We start from the raw sequence: 14,439 nt of genomic DNA, 5'->3' as shown, positions 1-14,439 counted from the left end.
TATACGGAAGAAAATTCACCCTGATAACCGATCATCAACCACTAGTATGGCTGAGGTCAACAAAAGACCGAGGGGCCCAATTACGTCGTTGGGCGAATGAATTAGAAAAATACGATTATGAGATCAAATATAAACCGGGAAAATTAAATCTAAACGCGGACGCGCTATCGCGAAACCCGATACCTGAGGAGACAGATGAAGTCACTCAGGAGAAAACCGTCGCAGTCATAACCGGAATGAACGCGCAAATTTGGGATGTAGAGGTCGGGGACGCGATATGGTACACTATCAGACCGAGTGGCCAAAGAATAGGGCCATGCGTGATAGAAGAACTATGGTCAGATAACAAAGTACTGGTCATGCGCGGCGATAGACCAGATATCGCTCGGGGGGAAAACATTGTCGCAATAAATACCCATCCGACAGATTGGAACACAAGCGAGACCGGGATAGAAGCGGTCTCAGCTCACGTCGATATAAAAGTCGGTGATATGGTATGGCACAAGAAATTCTCAGCATATCACACGGTGGGACCACACGAAGTTATCGCACTCCTTTCGCCCGACGTAATTAAAGTCAGAACAGGGAATGTCGATACAGACGTGTCAAAATGCCGAGTCGTTTCGGTAAACGAAGAGCCGTATAAGGGTCCGAGATCGACTTCACACGGAAGCCAAGACGCCGCTCAACAACAGCCACCCCAGGATGACCCCGGTCAACCAATAGAAATCCAAGAAAACCGCCCGCCAAAAAGAAAGCGAGGACGCCCACGAAAAATTCCTGTTAAACCAGGGATACGAAAACGGCCCTCGAAATTACCAGCAGTTAAAGGAAAAAGAAGACGACCGCGGAAAATCCCACTCGAAGAAACATCTACAGAACAGGAAAATATTGCAAAACGCTCAAAAAGAAACACGCAACCTCCTCAGCCAAATGAAGAACCGGAAACAGAGAGAGAGAGAGCTCTACCCCCGGAAGCGAATCCGGAAGTATATTCGACCCCACACAAGAGCCAGTACCAACGTCAGACGAAGATATGGGTCGACAAAACTACCAAGAAGATAACGCAACAGCTGACGAGGGAAACGAGACGACACTCGACAACCAAAACGGGATCGACGTGCGAGAGAAAAAGGATAGTCAACACAGAGAACCACTGCATGACGCAAATCGCGATGCATGGGAGCCGCCGACGGACGCTGATAACAGCGAGGGAGAGAACTCCCCTTTCGTCGACAACGAAGAGCCACCAGAGTATCAACTTTCTGAAGAAGAAGACAACGAGAATGTCCGACACTCTCGAATGCACGTGACGGAAGAAAAACAAAACTTCGTATTTTTTCTCCCAGCATCCGGAGAGCCGGATAACGCATGCCTTAGGGTATTAATCGAAAAAGAATGGATACAGGCGAATCAACTCACGTCACAACGGTGTCAAACGGGAGAGGTAATTAAAATAAGGAAATCCGACAAATGGGGATTTGGCCTGGTCATTAAAGATGCCTCAGAGGCAGAAGTCCTCGAGGATAACATCAAACGAGCCCTAGAAATATTTCTGGAGCTAATAACAGCCGAAAATATACAAATAATAAGAATGGCACACGACTATGATTGTCTACCGGGACGATCACGGAGAACAATCAGAACGACCTTGAAGGAAAAATTACGCGGAACCAACATACAAGTAATATTATGCGCAAGATTACTCGAAGTGCCGACTACGGAAGATCGCATTTCCATCGTTGAAGAAAAACATACATCAACGATAGGAGGACATAAAGGTATCACCAAAACCCTATACGGAGTGAAACTCCAATACTATTGGAAGAACATGTCCCAAACGGTCCGAGAATACGTGAACCTCTGCCAAACCTGCCCACGCAAGAAGCTAACGAGGGAGAAGGCTCGCCACCCCATGATCATTACTGATACACCAATCGACGCGTTCGAGAAGGTGTCTATGGACATCTATGAGCCCTCCGGCAGGAGCCACAGGGGACATGCATACCTATTGACAATGCAGGATTGTCTAACGAAATACGCCTTAGCCGTGCCATTGAGAACGGAACGAGCGGAAGACGTAGCACGGGCTCTCGCACGCAGATTAATATGTACATTCGGCGCGCCACAGGCACTCTTGTCGGACAGAGGCACAAATTTTACGAGTCAAATCACCGCGGAATTTTGTAAACTATTTAGAATTCGCCACTGTCTGACTACCGCGTACCACCCCCAATCAAACGGATCCCTCGAACGCAGTCACCATGTCCTAACCGAATTTCTGAAAACCCAAATCGGAGATAGCGGAGACTGGGACAAATGGATAGATATGGCGATGTTTGCATATAATACGAGCGTACACGAAAGCACGGGATTCACCCCTCACGAGCTAGTTTTCGGAGTAAAACCACGCGTACCCTCAGCAAGATCGATCGAGGGAATCGGAGGCAAGCCCTATCGCGTATTATTCCAAGAACTAACCGAAGGACTAAAAAGAGTACGCGAACAAGCCCGGATAAACCTCATAGAATCGAAACAAAGATCAAAAAAATATTATGACCGAAAAGTGAGGGAAATACCGCTTCAAGTAGGAGAATATGTTTGGCTCCTAAAAGAGCCCAGAACGGGAAAAAGGGACGATGATTGGAAAGGACCATTCCGTATTCTAGACATTTTGGATCACAACAACGTGAATATCCAAATGGAAAGGAGACCGAAAATCGTGCACCGCGACAAACTAAAGAAAGCGCGACTCAGGGAAACCGAAAATCGCCCCGAAAACCGAAATTAAAAAAAAAAAACGAAACGACGAAATATCACCCGAAAGAAAATTTCTGAACAAATAAAAAAAAAAAGATATAAAATAAAATAATAACTCACCATAAATAAAGAAGAGGGATCACCAAATTGGCAGCAGTTGACTCCGGAAACCGAACTGGAGGCGAGCTGGATGGGGAAAGAAAAAAAAACAACAATGAAATTTTCAAAAAAAAGATATATTAAAATATTTTAATAAAAAAAAGCTAGAAAAAAATATAAATCCTGGAGCAAACCAGGGAAGGTCACTGCGATGGCCGCACCAAAAGAACCGGGAGGATTCCCTCAGCCTTAGACACCGCGAATACGATCCTGAAAAGAAAACAAAGTATAAAAATATTGGCAAAAACAAGGATCACGATCAGGAGAAACAAATAGAAAAAGAAAAAAAAACACATACAAAAGCATCCTCACGAACATACTCAAAGAAGGCAAACCAGTCGTACTCATCGATAATCTCCTCCCCGAGAGTAGGATCCCCGGACAAATATCGAAGATATTCCAGAGGATCATCCCCGTATTGATACATACGAGGAGCCTAAGAAAAAATGCCACAAATTTAGCAATCAGCCAAGAAAAAAAAGGAGGATAACTCACCACCGGACAGGGACCCTCAATAAAGAGACGGGGGAGACAAAAATCACCCGACAACCATAGGCGCAGATTATCCTGCCGCCGAGCCTCACGAATAAAACCCATCCTGAGGATACTCTCCACACGATCCCAACAAGCATCGTAGAGGAGATTAAACAAAAGCCACGGGGCAGAATGGGAGAACAGAGGGACACGATAATAACCCTCCACGGTCAGGGTAAGCCAGAGGTCAGTAACCTCTTGAAAGGTTTCCCAGGGAAAAGACTCCTGAACAACAAAAGAGAGTATATATTAAACATAAAAAAAAAGAGAAAAAAAACTCACCAAAGATACCGGGAGAACAACGTCAAAATCCCCAACCTCGAAACCCGGAACCCAGAAAGGATGACCCGTCATCTCACAGGAATACCGCTGGCTATCGAGAAGATCGATCAACCCCAACCCAAAATATTGGCCAGACCGAACGGCGGGAAGAGTAAGAGCCATACGATATTCAAAAATTTCCCGTGGAACCCAAGAGGGAAGAGGCTCTAACAACAACCCGGGGAGATCATAAAACCGTAAACCACCACGAATCAGGGACCAGACGAAGGGAACTGTCTCAATGAGCTTCTCCAACACCCTCACAATCGGATCGCCAGCGGATAACACCATTATACAACAATAAACAAACCACAATCGAATGACGTGACAGACGGATAACGACTGAATGATCACGTGTCAACGAAGAACAAAAAAGGGAGAAGAAAAGGAAAGATTCCGAGAAAGAGATTAGAAACACCCCACACAGCATAGAGAATAATGATAACCAAAAAAAGGGGATCAGCTTACCAGCTATGGAGCAACAGCTGAACCAGAAGGAATCACCGACGACTGTCGGCATTCTGGGAGACGACGTCCGGATCCTCGACGACGTCCGGATCCTCGTCGACGGCCGGAACCTCGAGGATGCCCAGCACCTGGGCGAGAACCACCCCAGCCGAAGGAAGACGGTCCAGGGATCACGGGCAAAGGTCGTTCAGGATGGCCACCATCCTGGGAGTGGTCATCACCGATGACCCGAACCTCACGCTCAGCAGCTGGACGATGCCCAGCAGAACGGCCAGCAGCCCGCGGGTTCACGAGCCCGACGCGGTCGAAAAACGTCCAGGCCTGATGCTCCGCGAAAGGACAATGGGCAGTCGGGATGTCCACATAACGAAAAGGGGACTCACCCGATCCTTCCAAAATGCGTCGCGCCGGTCCCACTACCAAGGCGCTGGTAAAGGACTCCGATAGCCCCAACTTACGCCGATACCAAAGGGCGACATCAGGGGAAATGGATAACCTGCCTTTCCAGTCCCCGGGCGTGAAGCGACGGTACCGACCAGCCGTCTGACGACCCGCACAAACCGAAACACGGGATCGTCGAGCTGTCTGTCGACCCGCTCCATTCCCCGATTCGGAGCGAATCCCTGAGGGAAACAAAAAAAATAAATAAATAAGAAAGAAAAAAAAATATAATAAAAGCGAAACATAATCGATTCACTTTAACTTATTTAAATTATCGGCGGTTCCGCTCAATAAAATCCACATCGCCGAATTCTAGTATCTAAATATTTGGGATTTATTCGAGAAATTTGGGAAAGTTTCGAGTGACAAAAAAAAAAATTATGAGCAAACGACGCATTCTCCAACAAAAAAAATATAAAAACAGAAAAATGGTGAAAACTCATCGCTTTTCTGTTTTCAGAACTTCAACAGAATGTCTCTAACAAAAAAAAATAATAATAATCTTTCCAAACTAAACGACAGAGAACCCCTTCCCATAAATCCTTCCCCCTCCCCCAATCCCCTACTCGCCGCGCTCGGACAGCGCGAGAACCATCGCAAAGAAGCACCACTGAAGGATGGGATGCCGTACGCCGTCCCCCTCCTTCCCGCGGTCCCCTACTCGCCTCGCTCCCACTTGGAGAAAGAAGCGGATGACGTAGCGCCCCCCCCCGCAGTCTCCTGTTCGGCACGCGTTGCAGTCTTATTATTAGTGGATCCCTCAATTCCCCCATTTTTTTTCCTCTCATAAATTAGAGCCACCCCTTTTAACCACAATATTATAATTCCCATAATCATTAATTGGAATAAATACATTTAATGTTAACAACCCCTGCCCCTCTTTATCTCATATTTGACCCGTCCTAATAATTAATAATTAGACGAAAAGGAGATCGAAAGGTCACAAAGTTGATAGCGTAAACAAAAAAAACACTGCTCTCAACTAATGTCAAAAAAAAAATTAATATCACCTCCGAATAACTTACAAAAAAATAATCATGAATTTAAATTGCGAGGAGAGTGATTCCAGGCTTGTGTATAGCCAAACCAAGATATTTAAATTATTATGCCATAAATAGGCGAGCCAATTTACCGGAAAATTTTCACATTTTTTTTACAAATTATATATATTTAATACAAAAAAAAAAAGGAAAATAATAGAATGACTTACCGATGGAGACACCGCCGGTGGGAATAAGCTCATCCCCAGGAGAAGAGCGGGACATCCTGCACTGCATCCCACGACGAGACATCCTCCACAAATTGAATAAATCCTCACAAAAAAATATTAACACCACTGCGACCAAAAAACTTCACTATTCATCAAGTGTCACCAAGCGACTGGTGACACACACGCCCCGCAATTGCGACCCGGTAACCAGACACCCCCCCGCCGGAAGAGCATACTCTACGGGCACCAAGAAAGACGTCGGTCGGCGACCGATATCGATACCGAGAAAAAATCACAAATCAATCCCGCTGGCGCACCAACGACGATTATTTAAATTTTATAATTCCCTCGAGACACCCCTCGTTCATTGTAAATTTACATTAATTCGTAAGATTAATGTATTGAAGAATTGTGAATCATTATTATTTTTTTTTTTCTTTAATTTCCAATGGAGATGATTAGCAAATGACGAATGGATAATTTATGGCCATCTAAGTACCATAATGCGTTTGTTTTTCGTCATTATTCTCCATATAAATTTGAACATAATGAGGGTAGCGAGAAGATGAGTGAGAATTGGGCCCAGAAATGATAACACGAATCCCGGATAATTATCGGGTGCTGAGAGAAATTTTACGGGTTTTGGGGTAGAGCTTATACACTGATGCATGAGAAATACTGCGTATTTTACTGGGATATGTAATTCTGGAAATAAAAGGGAATAAAAAGATGGGGTGAATATGTGCGTGGGATGTTAGAAAAAAAAATTTTTTTGGATAAGAGATAGGAACGACCGAATACTAATTCACTTTGGTGATTGCGGAGATATTTGAGACTCATTTTTTTTAAGACTTTGAGAGTATTATTTATCGCTCTCAGGGTGTTTTTAATGGATCAATAGTTCGCACCTGCAAATTTGGTCAGCTGAACTTGTTAAAATTTTTAAAAAATTAAAATTTATCTTCAAAAAAAAATAACTCATCACTTCGGAAAGGCGAAACTTCATTGGATTGAGAATAATAAAATATAGTTTTTTTTTTTGGGATAATGAAATAATTATTTCGAACTGATCACAGCCCCATTAGTTGTAATATGTTATATAAATATGTTACCAGGAAATTGAATAGAGGATCCCGCATGATCTCTACCCCTGTCAGGAATATATTTTAATGTCTTCACATTTTCAACCGTCTGCTCAAATTTTTAGAGTTATTAGTCATTTCAACTTGAGCGGTAAAATAGGTTGATAAATGGCAAAAATCGGGATACTCATATTACATTTCGCCCGAAAAATATTCTTATTTCTGACTGATGAACTGTGAAGTACAATCAGCCAGGAATAAGAAGGGGAGTGAAGGACGAAACGTAAAACAACAAAATAGCCGTGTATACTTGGATGTTTCAGGCTCGCAGGGAGCCCGGAAACTCCAGGCGTGGAAATCACACGATTAGAGGGAGGAAACGGAATCCTAACAACTAAATATGCGAATCTGCGAATCTATCACACGGTGTGGAATATGATTACACATATCGATGTGACAAAATTCCTAGAAAAAAAAACAAATCCTCAAACGACACTGGTTGGGAATGAAAGGGATCTGTACCCAACTACGAGGCAAATTGATATGACCTTAGCCGACAGGTGATTGATTATAAAAAAAAGAAATTATCAGGTCGTTTGTACTACGTCTGTACATGATTGTTCGAACTTTAAAACCGTTTGTTCGTCTTCCAATTATTTATTAATAATTAATTAAAAAATGGCCTATGTACTTGGCCGACACATATTAAAATTTATGTTTCCCTGGGTATGTGGGATTAATTGGCCCCAAAATTGTTTGTATTTTGTTAATTTGCCAATTCTAGCGTTTGTACTTGAAAAATTTCCAGTTAATTATTATAAATAAAACAACCAAGTTTAAACTCGTAAACTGGCATGTGAAGTACATATAGGTGTAACCAAGATGGCGGAATGGAGGGGGACTCTCCACAGCCAACCGTCGTCTTTTTAACATTATAACGTTATTAATTACCTTGCATCGCTTCATTATAAACCCTTCGATGCTGATTATGACAGTGATTCGAAGTGTCCAAAGTGCTCTCAATTCATTACATACATTAGTCATAACCTTCAAGAAATACATTTTGGAGTGATTCAGCTTAATTGACATATGACCAAGTGATTTAAAACCAAGTGATTCAACCAATGCTGATAAAAACTTATCGGAAAGGAAGATACCAGTGTACTACTATTCATTATGAGTGATTTACATTTGGATCCTACTGACACAAAAAAAAACGAACATCACCAGCTACATCATCAACTTCTTCATTCCTCATCCGGCATTTCGGGCACATGCAGCTCCCGATAGTTCTTTTTAAACTTTTTGTTTGTAATTTCAATCGTTTTCTTGCTCATTTACTCATTTTCTTGATTTGCTTGGGAACTATGGAGCCTGCAAAAGTGAGCAATTGTGTTGATGTGTCACTGACAGAAGGCAAGGATAGGTAAAATAATCTCTTGAATACCACTCGAGCTTCAAAATTATCGAGTATTTCCCGATAGATTCGTTGCAAACAAATGAAGGAGTCAAGTTTTTCAGGGTAAAAATAACGAGTGCGAAGCACGAGTGGTATTATAAGTGACAATCATGTTCTATCATTTTCGAATGTTTTTATTAACAAAATTTTGATAATAAATTAATTATTGTAATTTTTTTCCAGGTGTTTGCATGCATTATAAACAGAACTTCAACAGAAACCGAGTGTAAATAACCAAGTTCTCATTATTCCCAACGGCTTTTCCAATTCATGAGTTGTCTAAAGCCAGGTGGATTTACAGTTTCTCATTAATAAAGTAAAATATGATCATGAATTCTTTGTGGACGCTCTGAAGAGGTGAATTGGAAGAATTGGCAAATGATCTTAAAGTCCTTGTGGAAGCTCTGGAGAGGTGAATATTGAATATTGAACTGCTGTAGTTTCTAGTTGATTTAAATGATTATGGACAATTATTAAAATACTCGAGTATTTGTGACATTTTAGTTCAAAACTTCAAAATTTTATAATTTTTCTTCGGATAATTCACTAAATTTAGGATTGTTAGGCATAGATTTATATTATTATCAAAATTGGTTCGTCACCTACTGGTAATTTTCTTTTTTTATTTTAATTCGTGGACAACAGGTAGAACAGGAACTTCTATTGAATTTTCTATTCATTTATTCCCGTTTCTATTAACATATTCTATAAGAAATATTATATAGGAAAAGTCTATAGAATGTCATTTTCTATAGATTTTTTTTTCAGCTCTAATTTTCAAGTTTTTTCGTTCAATTCTGTGAAGAGAAGAAAATAAAAAAGAACGGAGAAAACTTAGAAAATTAGACCCCCAAAAATTCTATGGAAAAATGAAATCCTATTGACTTTTTCTATATAATATTTCTTATTGAACGACAATAAATGAATAGAAAATTCAATAAAAATTTTATAGAAATTGCTATAGAATTCTTCAAGGTTTTCTAATTTCCTTTTTTTCTTTAGGTATAAACGGAAGAACATCTTACATCCGTTGCGGCTGTGTGCCACATCTTGGAGATACACGCCCAGTTTATGCGGGAAAAGGTTTATGCACGTACGAAATTTTCTAACAGAAAACCCTAAAGAATTCTAGAGGAATTTCTATAGACGTTTCATAGGACTTCTATTGAATTATTTTCCACAATAAAAAAATGTGGATCTCATATTTTTCGCCCAATTTTCACATCAAACAATAACAAAAAATCATGCTAAACCCCTTTCTTTAGGGTATCTTTAGGGTCCATTAAAAATTTTCGTACGTGTGGACTTGCTGTTTTTTGTAACTACGCACGTCAAAGGGTTTTTTTCTCTAACAGAACACAACGCTTCATTTGTGGAGGTACTCATAAACGTAACAGTTAATTGAACAATCTTTCCACGATATTATGCGGGATGGAAAAACAATAATTGTTTCTTTTTTAGATATATTTGGATCTGGAACCTTCCACTGAATGCTTGTATCCAGCTGAGGACATTTGAAATCATATTCGCGCAAAAATTCGTATAAAAACCCAATTTTCGTTCATGATGGATATTTTTTCCAAATAATTGTCAATCAGAATTGGTAGAAATTCACTTACATTAATAATAAATTGTTACTACCATGTATATCTATTATATTCACAATATATGTCATGGATTTCTCATTCCACACATGTTATAATGCAGTTTTCTTGTATTACAATGTGTTGTTAAATGGTGATTTGATTTTGCCTCGAAAAGAAAGGTGAATGCGTCAATTTTAATTAAAAAATCATTCTCTTGATAACTGAAAACTAACTTTTGTAATGGACCCGAGCGGTTGGGTTCGGGTTTCGGGGTTCACACTCGCGGGTAGAGGATAGGAGCAGATATCTTCAATTGATTAACCGTCTTTATTGATTATTTCACAAATTTATTAACAATTAAAGACTCGCTCTGAGACACAGAGTATCAGGCGAGTATAAGTACAGAAGAAGTAGCTCCTTATGAATGGTATTCGGATAACTAGCCCAGAGAATACGAGTCCCCGAGTATTTATTGTCTCGTGGATTCGTATTACATCGCACGGTGACGCGCTAGAGGCCAGCTCGAGGCGTAAAGCGCTGACGCTGCGCCCCAGTTATCTACATAAGTTGAATATACGTGGATTGATCCACATATATTCATTACCTTTTATTTTCCTTTCTTCATATGTTTTGCATTCCGAATAATACGTGCCACTTTCGTGTCCTCGTATTCTCCGGATTATGAAACTGAAATGTTATGGCATTTTGGGGCATAACACTTTCATAAATTTGAAATTTTTATCAGATTGACATACGTATTATTATACCATTAAAGAAAATTTTGTTTTTTCCGCGTTTCATCTTCAATTTTTTAACGGGGAAAATGGCGGTTAATTAACTACTAAGTTGATTCATTCAATTCCGTGAATCGTTTTACGAAAATTCAACATGGGATACGTCAAAATATACGACAAACAATATTATAAAATACCATCCATTTTACTCATAATATTTCCAAAAAAAAAGCTCAATTTTTGAAAATGTTTGTAAATTTCTCATTTTTACAGGTCAATTATCATATGATGATTGATAACACTATTATTCAATTTTTTTTTCAAACTGCCGCGAAAAATCAATGAAAACAATAAAACACCACTCTGGCCAATAATGATAACTGTCGATTGTTATTTAAAAATGGCCGTTGATAGCAGATCGAACCCAATAAGATATGTGAGACGTTTTGTTGATGTCTGATAAAATATTCAACTTCTAGTAAGTAAAATTAATGAAAATAATAGTTTATAACTGAAGTCGAGGAAAAAACCTGTGTTTATGTAATTTGACCGTTTTTTACTCATTCCTCGGTCAGGATGCCGCCTGCTTGTAAAGTTTCCCGAGACGTAGCGATAGATCTGCTCGTAGAGGCTGGTGACCAATTCAGTGGCGAGTACCCACCTCCTTACAGTGATCCAATTTGGAAAATCTTATCCAAAAAGGCAAATGGCTTGTGGTCTGCCCACAATTGGCGAGTGAGTGTTAAGGAGAACAGGAGAGGGATTCTTACAGAAGCTAGGAAGAGACTGAATGTCCAACAGTTGAATATTCTTCAGGAAGAGGCTCTTTCCGAAGAAACCGATGAGGAAAAAAATGAAGAGTCAATAGTTAAAGAAAGTGATTCAGAAGAGGATAATGACGAAGCTGATTTTGATTTGGTACTAAGCCCAGAAGAATGGCAAGAAATCAAACCACTGGAGAATGATCATCACCGAACAACCCATACCTTGAGACCCAACGTTTGGACAAACGTAGTGAGCCTTGCATTCTGGAAGCAGTGGAGACTTCCTTGTGCATTCGTCTTCAAAAGAGGAGAAGTTAACGTGTCTGATACTCGACTTCACTTCATAAAGATCAAGGGAGTTTGTCGTAGTAAAAAATGCAACAATCGATTCCGAGGCTACGTTGATAAAGAGCCGTCATCTTCAAGAGACGAGCTGCTCATTCGCGTAAAAGCTCGCGATACAACTGGAGAGCCACACGAGAATGTGAGACGTCCACTGAATGGCAACAGGAGGAAACAGCTTGGAAAAGCTGCTGTAGCAGAAGGCAGTGCCAACAATGTTAGGAAACAATTGGCTAGAGAAAATCTTAAGAGAGGAGATATAGGTGGTCCAAACGAACCATCTCTCGATGTGTTGCGTCACGCTAAAAAAGAAGCCATTGCTGAGGAATTAGGCACCAGTAGAGTAAAAAATGAAGACATGATCCAAACCATTGAAAGAATGAAATATGAGAAAGAATTCATGGGGTCGATCATTGATACCGGATACTCTCCGTATATCACTTTTTATGGGACAAGTGAGCAAAAGAGTGCCTACAAGCAGTACCACTATATGCACCGTAAAACCTCCACGATCTCTATTGATTCTACAGGCAGTGTGGTAAGAAAATTGAAACGTCCACTTAAGTTGGAATCTGCCCATATTTTCTTGTACACGATAATGATTCACTTCAACAAGTCTAGCATCTCAGTCTTCCAAATGCTGTCGGAATCTCAAGAGAGCGAAAAAATTGAGTTCTGGTTGAGGACCTGGCTGCGAACTGTCGATTATCAAAAACCAAACGAGTTAGTCATTGATGGTTCGGAGGCTTTAAGGATAGCTTCTTGTAGAGCGTTGAATGATTTACATATCAAGCATTACATGGCAATATGTTTCGAAGCCACATTGAAGGGTCAACAGGTGCCTAGAAGCTTGATATCAACGTTCATCCGTCTGGACACGTCTCACTTCATTCAAGTTTGGTGTCGATTGAAGTGCTTAAATAATCATCCTGTTCGTCAAGTTCGAGATTTTTACATTCGACTTATTGCTATCATGATGGATTGCCAAAATTTTCAAGATTTTCTTGGAGTTTTCATGTTCACATGTATTGTGTCATTTCAAGAATTCGATGATTCCACGTTAAAGTTAAAATCAACACAACAAAAACTCCAGAACACTGCGGAAACACGAATGAAGCTCGAAGACCTCATTCGAAAACGCCCTATTGACGTCGATGAATTTTTAAAAATCCTCGAGCCTCCAGATGACGAACCAATGCCTCCAGATGTTGACCTCGGTGAAGAGCTTCCAGAGATCGGTATGTTTTTCAAAAATTTGAAGAATGAAGCTGTAGAAACTGTCTCTGAAGGTTCAGTTTCAAATTTCTATCGTCTACCGGCATTTGGTGACAAACTGGTGGAATATGCAAAAATATTCCCTCTTTGGACTTCAGTTTGTCTCCCATATTATGCTGAACATGCCACAAGCAGCTACAATGAACGGGGATTCCGAGAAGTCAAACGGGATATGTGTAAAAAATATACGTTACCTCAAGATGTGGATAATTTTCTTCGTATTCATCTTCGACATCTGATTGGAGGGAGTCGAGATTTCTCTGGAGAACTCCTGGATTTTCGAGCACAAGCTAAAAAAGTCCCTGAACCCAGGATGAAAGAGACCAGTGAACGAGCTCCAAATGTCGGTACCCATGAAACAAGTCACAACGATTCAGTTTCAAGAGCTGAGGAGAACTGGAGAAATAAAGGGACCAGTTACACTCGATTGAGATATCCAGATTTGGAACAGACAGAGTATTCTATTCAAGGACCTGAGTTATCGACAGAAGAATTAAGGAATGAAGGAAATGCATCGAACTCTGATTCACGTGTTGACATCGACAGCATCAACACATCCACCTCGTCCAGTCTGCCAAAGTCCCCTCCTGTATTTTCGGAGTCGTTTATTACTTCCTCAAACCCAGAAATCCCCACTACTCCATCATCTACCCTCGTTGATTCAAGTCATCAAATTCTGAATCAAAACACGACGCAACCGACACCTGGGACACACATGACATCGTCTCGTCGAATCACCGAGACTGAAGGAGCCTCCAATGTACCTCATGAATTTAACAATAATGCTGTCGCATTTTATCTACCTGAAACACCATCTCCTGATCTGGTGGAGTCAAATGATCGCGGACGCAAAGCGAATCCGACATATTCACGTGTAAAAAAACCTTCCAATTCGAAATTCTTCATGTCATGTCCAGAAGCCGTTGTAGATCTCACTGCAAATAAGGAAAATAGTTCATAGAAAATACCTTCGAAAAGTAGAACTAAGCGCCGGAATTACTTATTGCGGAATGCGGTGCACTGTGGGACTTTTAAGATCGATGGTAAGGTGTATTTCATGAGAAGAACATGTGCGTTCGATTCACTCGCTTCTATCCTAGTGGTAGCAGCTTTGGATGATTATCATTATCGTAGTTTCATGGAGCAAGCTGAAAATGAAACTCTGTCATTCATATTGAAATTTCGTGAGACAGGAGCCACAGCAGACTTGTACAAAGAGCGCTTCCGGTTGCTAAAGCCTCTCTATGAAAGTACCAAATCAATGACTAGTATGGAAAATTTAGCATTCGTGACTTCTTACGTGG

The 14,439-nt window shown here is 40.6% G+C and overlaps 1 protein-coding gene across 2 annotated transcripts; it reads right to left on the bottom strand.

Moving 5' to 3' along the window:
* Positions 1 to 1,967: 1,967 nt before the first annotated feature.
* Positions 1,968 to 6,244, bottom strand: LOC135160121 (uncharacterized). Of its 2 annotated transcripts, XM_064116316.1 has the most exons (3): positions 5,894 to 6,244; positions 4,243 to 4,865; positions 1,968 to 3,129 (listed from the first exon to the last, which is right to left on the bottom strand). In XM_064116316.1, exons 1-2 carry the CDS (start codon positions 5,973 to 5,975, stop codon positions 4,246 to 4,248), a joined length of 702 nt encoding a protein of 233 aa, XP_063972386.1. In that variant the 5' UTR covers positions 5,976 to 6,244; the 3' UTR covers positions 1,968 to 3,129; positions 4,243 to 4,245. The 2 variants fall into 2 exon arrangements, with proteins under 2 accessions (XP_063972386.1, XP_063972385.1); XM_064116315.1 differs by lacking the exon at positions 1,968 to 3,129 and having other exon boundaries at positions 4,047 to 4,865.
* Between the last annotated feature and the right edge of the window lie 8,195 nt (positions 6,245 to 14,439).

The sequence above is a fragment of the Diachasmimorpha longicaudata genome, chromosome 3 (genome assembly GCF_034640455.1).
Source record: "Diachasmimorpha longicaudata isolate KC_UGA_2023 chromosome 3, iyDiaLong2, whole genome shotgun sequence".
Lineage (NCBI taxonomy): Eukaryota > Metazoa > Arthropoda > Insecta > Hymenoptera > Braconidae > Diachasmimorpha > Diachasmimorpha longicaudata.
The sequence above is the reverse complement of the archived record's forward strand: the minus strand, read 5'-3'. Positions and strand labels throughout refer to the sequence as shown.

Coding starts and splice junctions, on each gene's coding strand:
- LOC135160121 (XM_064116316.1), bottom strand. CDS start 5,975: ATGTCTCGTCGTGGGATGCAGTGCAGGATGTCCCGCTCTTCTCCTGGG. Junction 4,866..5,893: donor CACCGGCGGTGTCTCCATCG/GTAAGTCATTCT, acceptor TGTTTCCCTCAG/GGATTCGCTCCGAATCGGGG.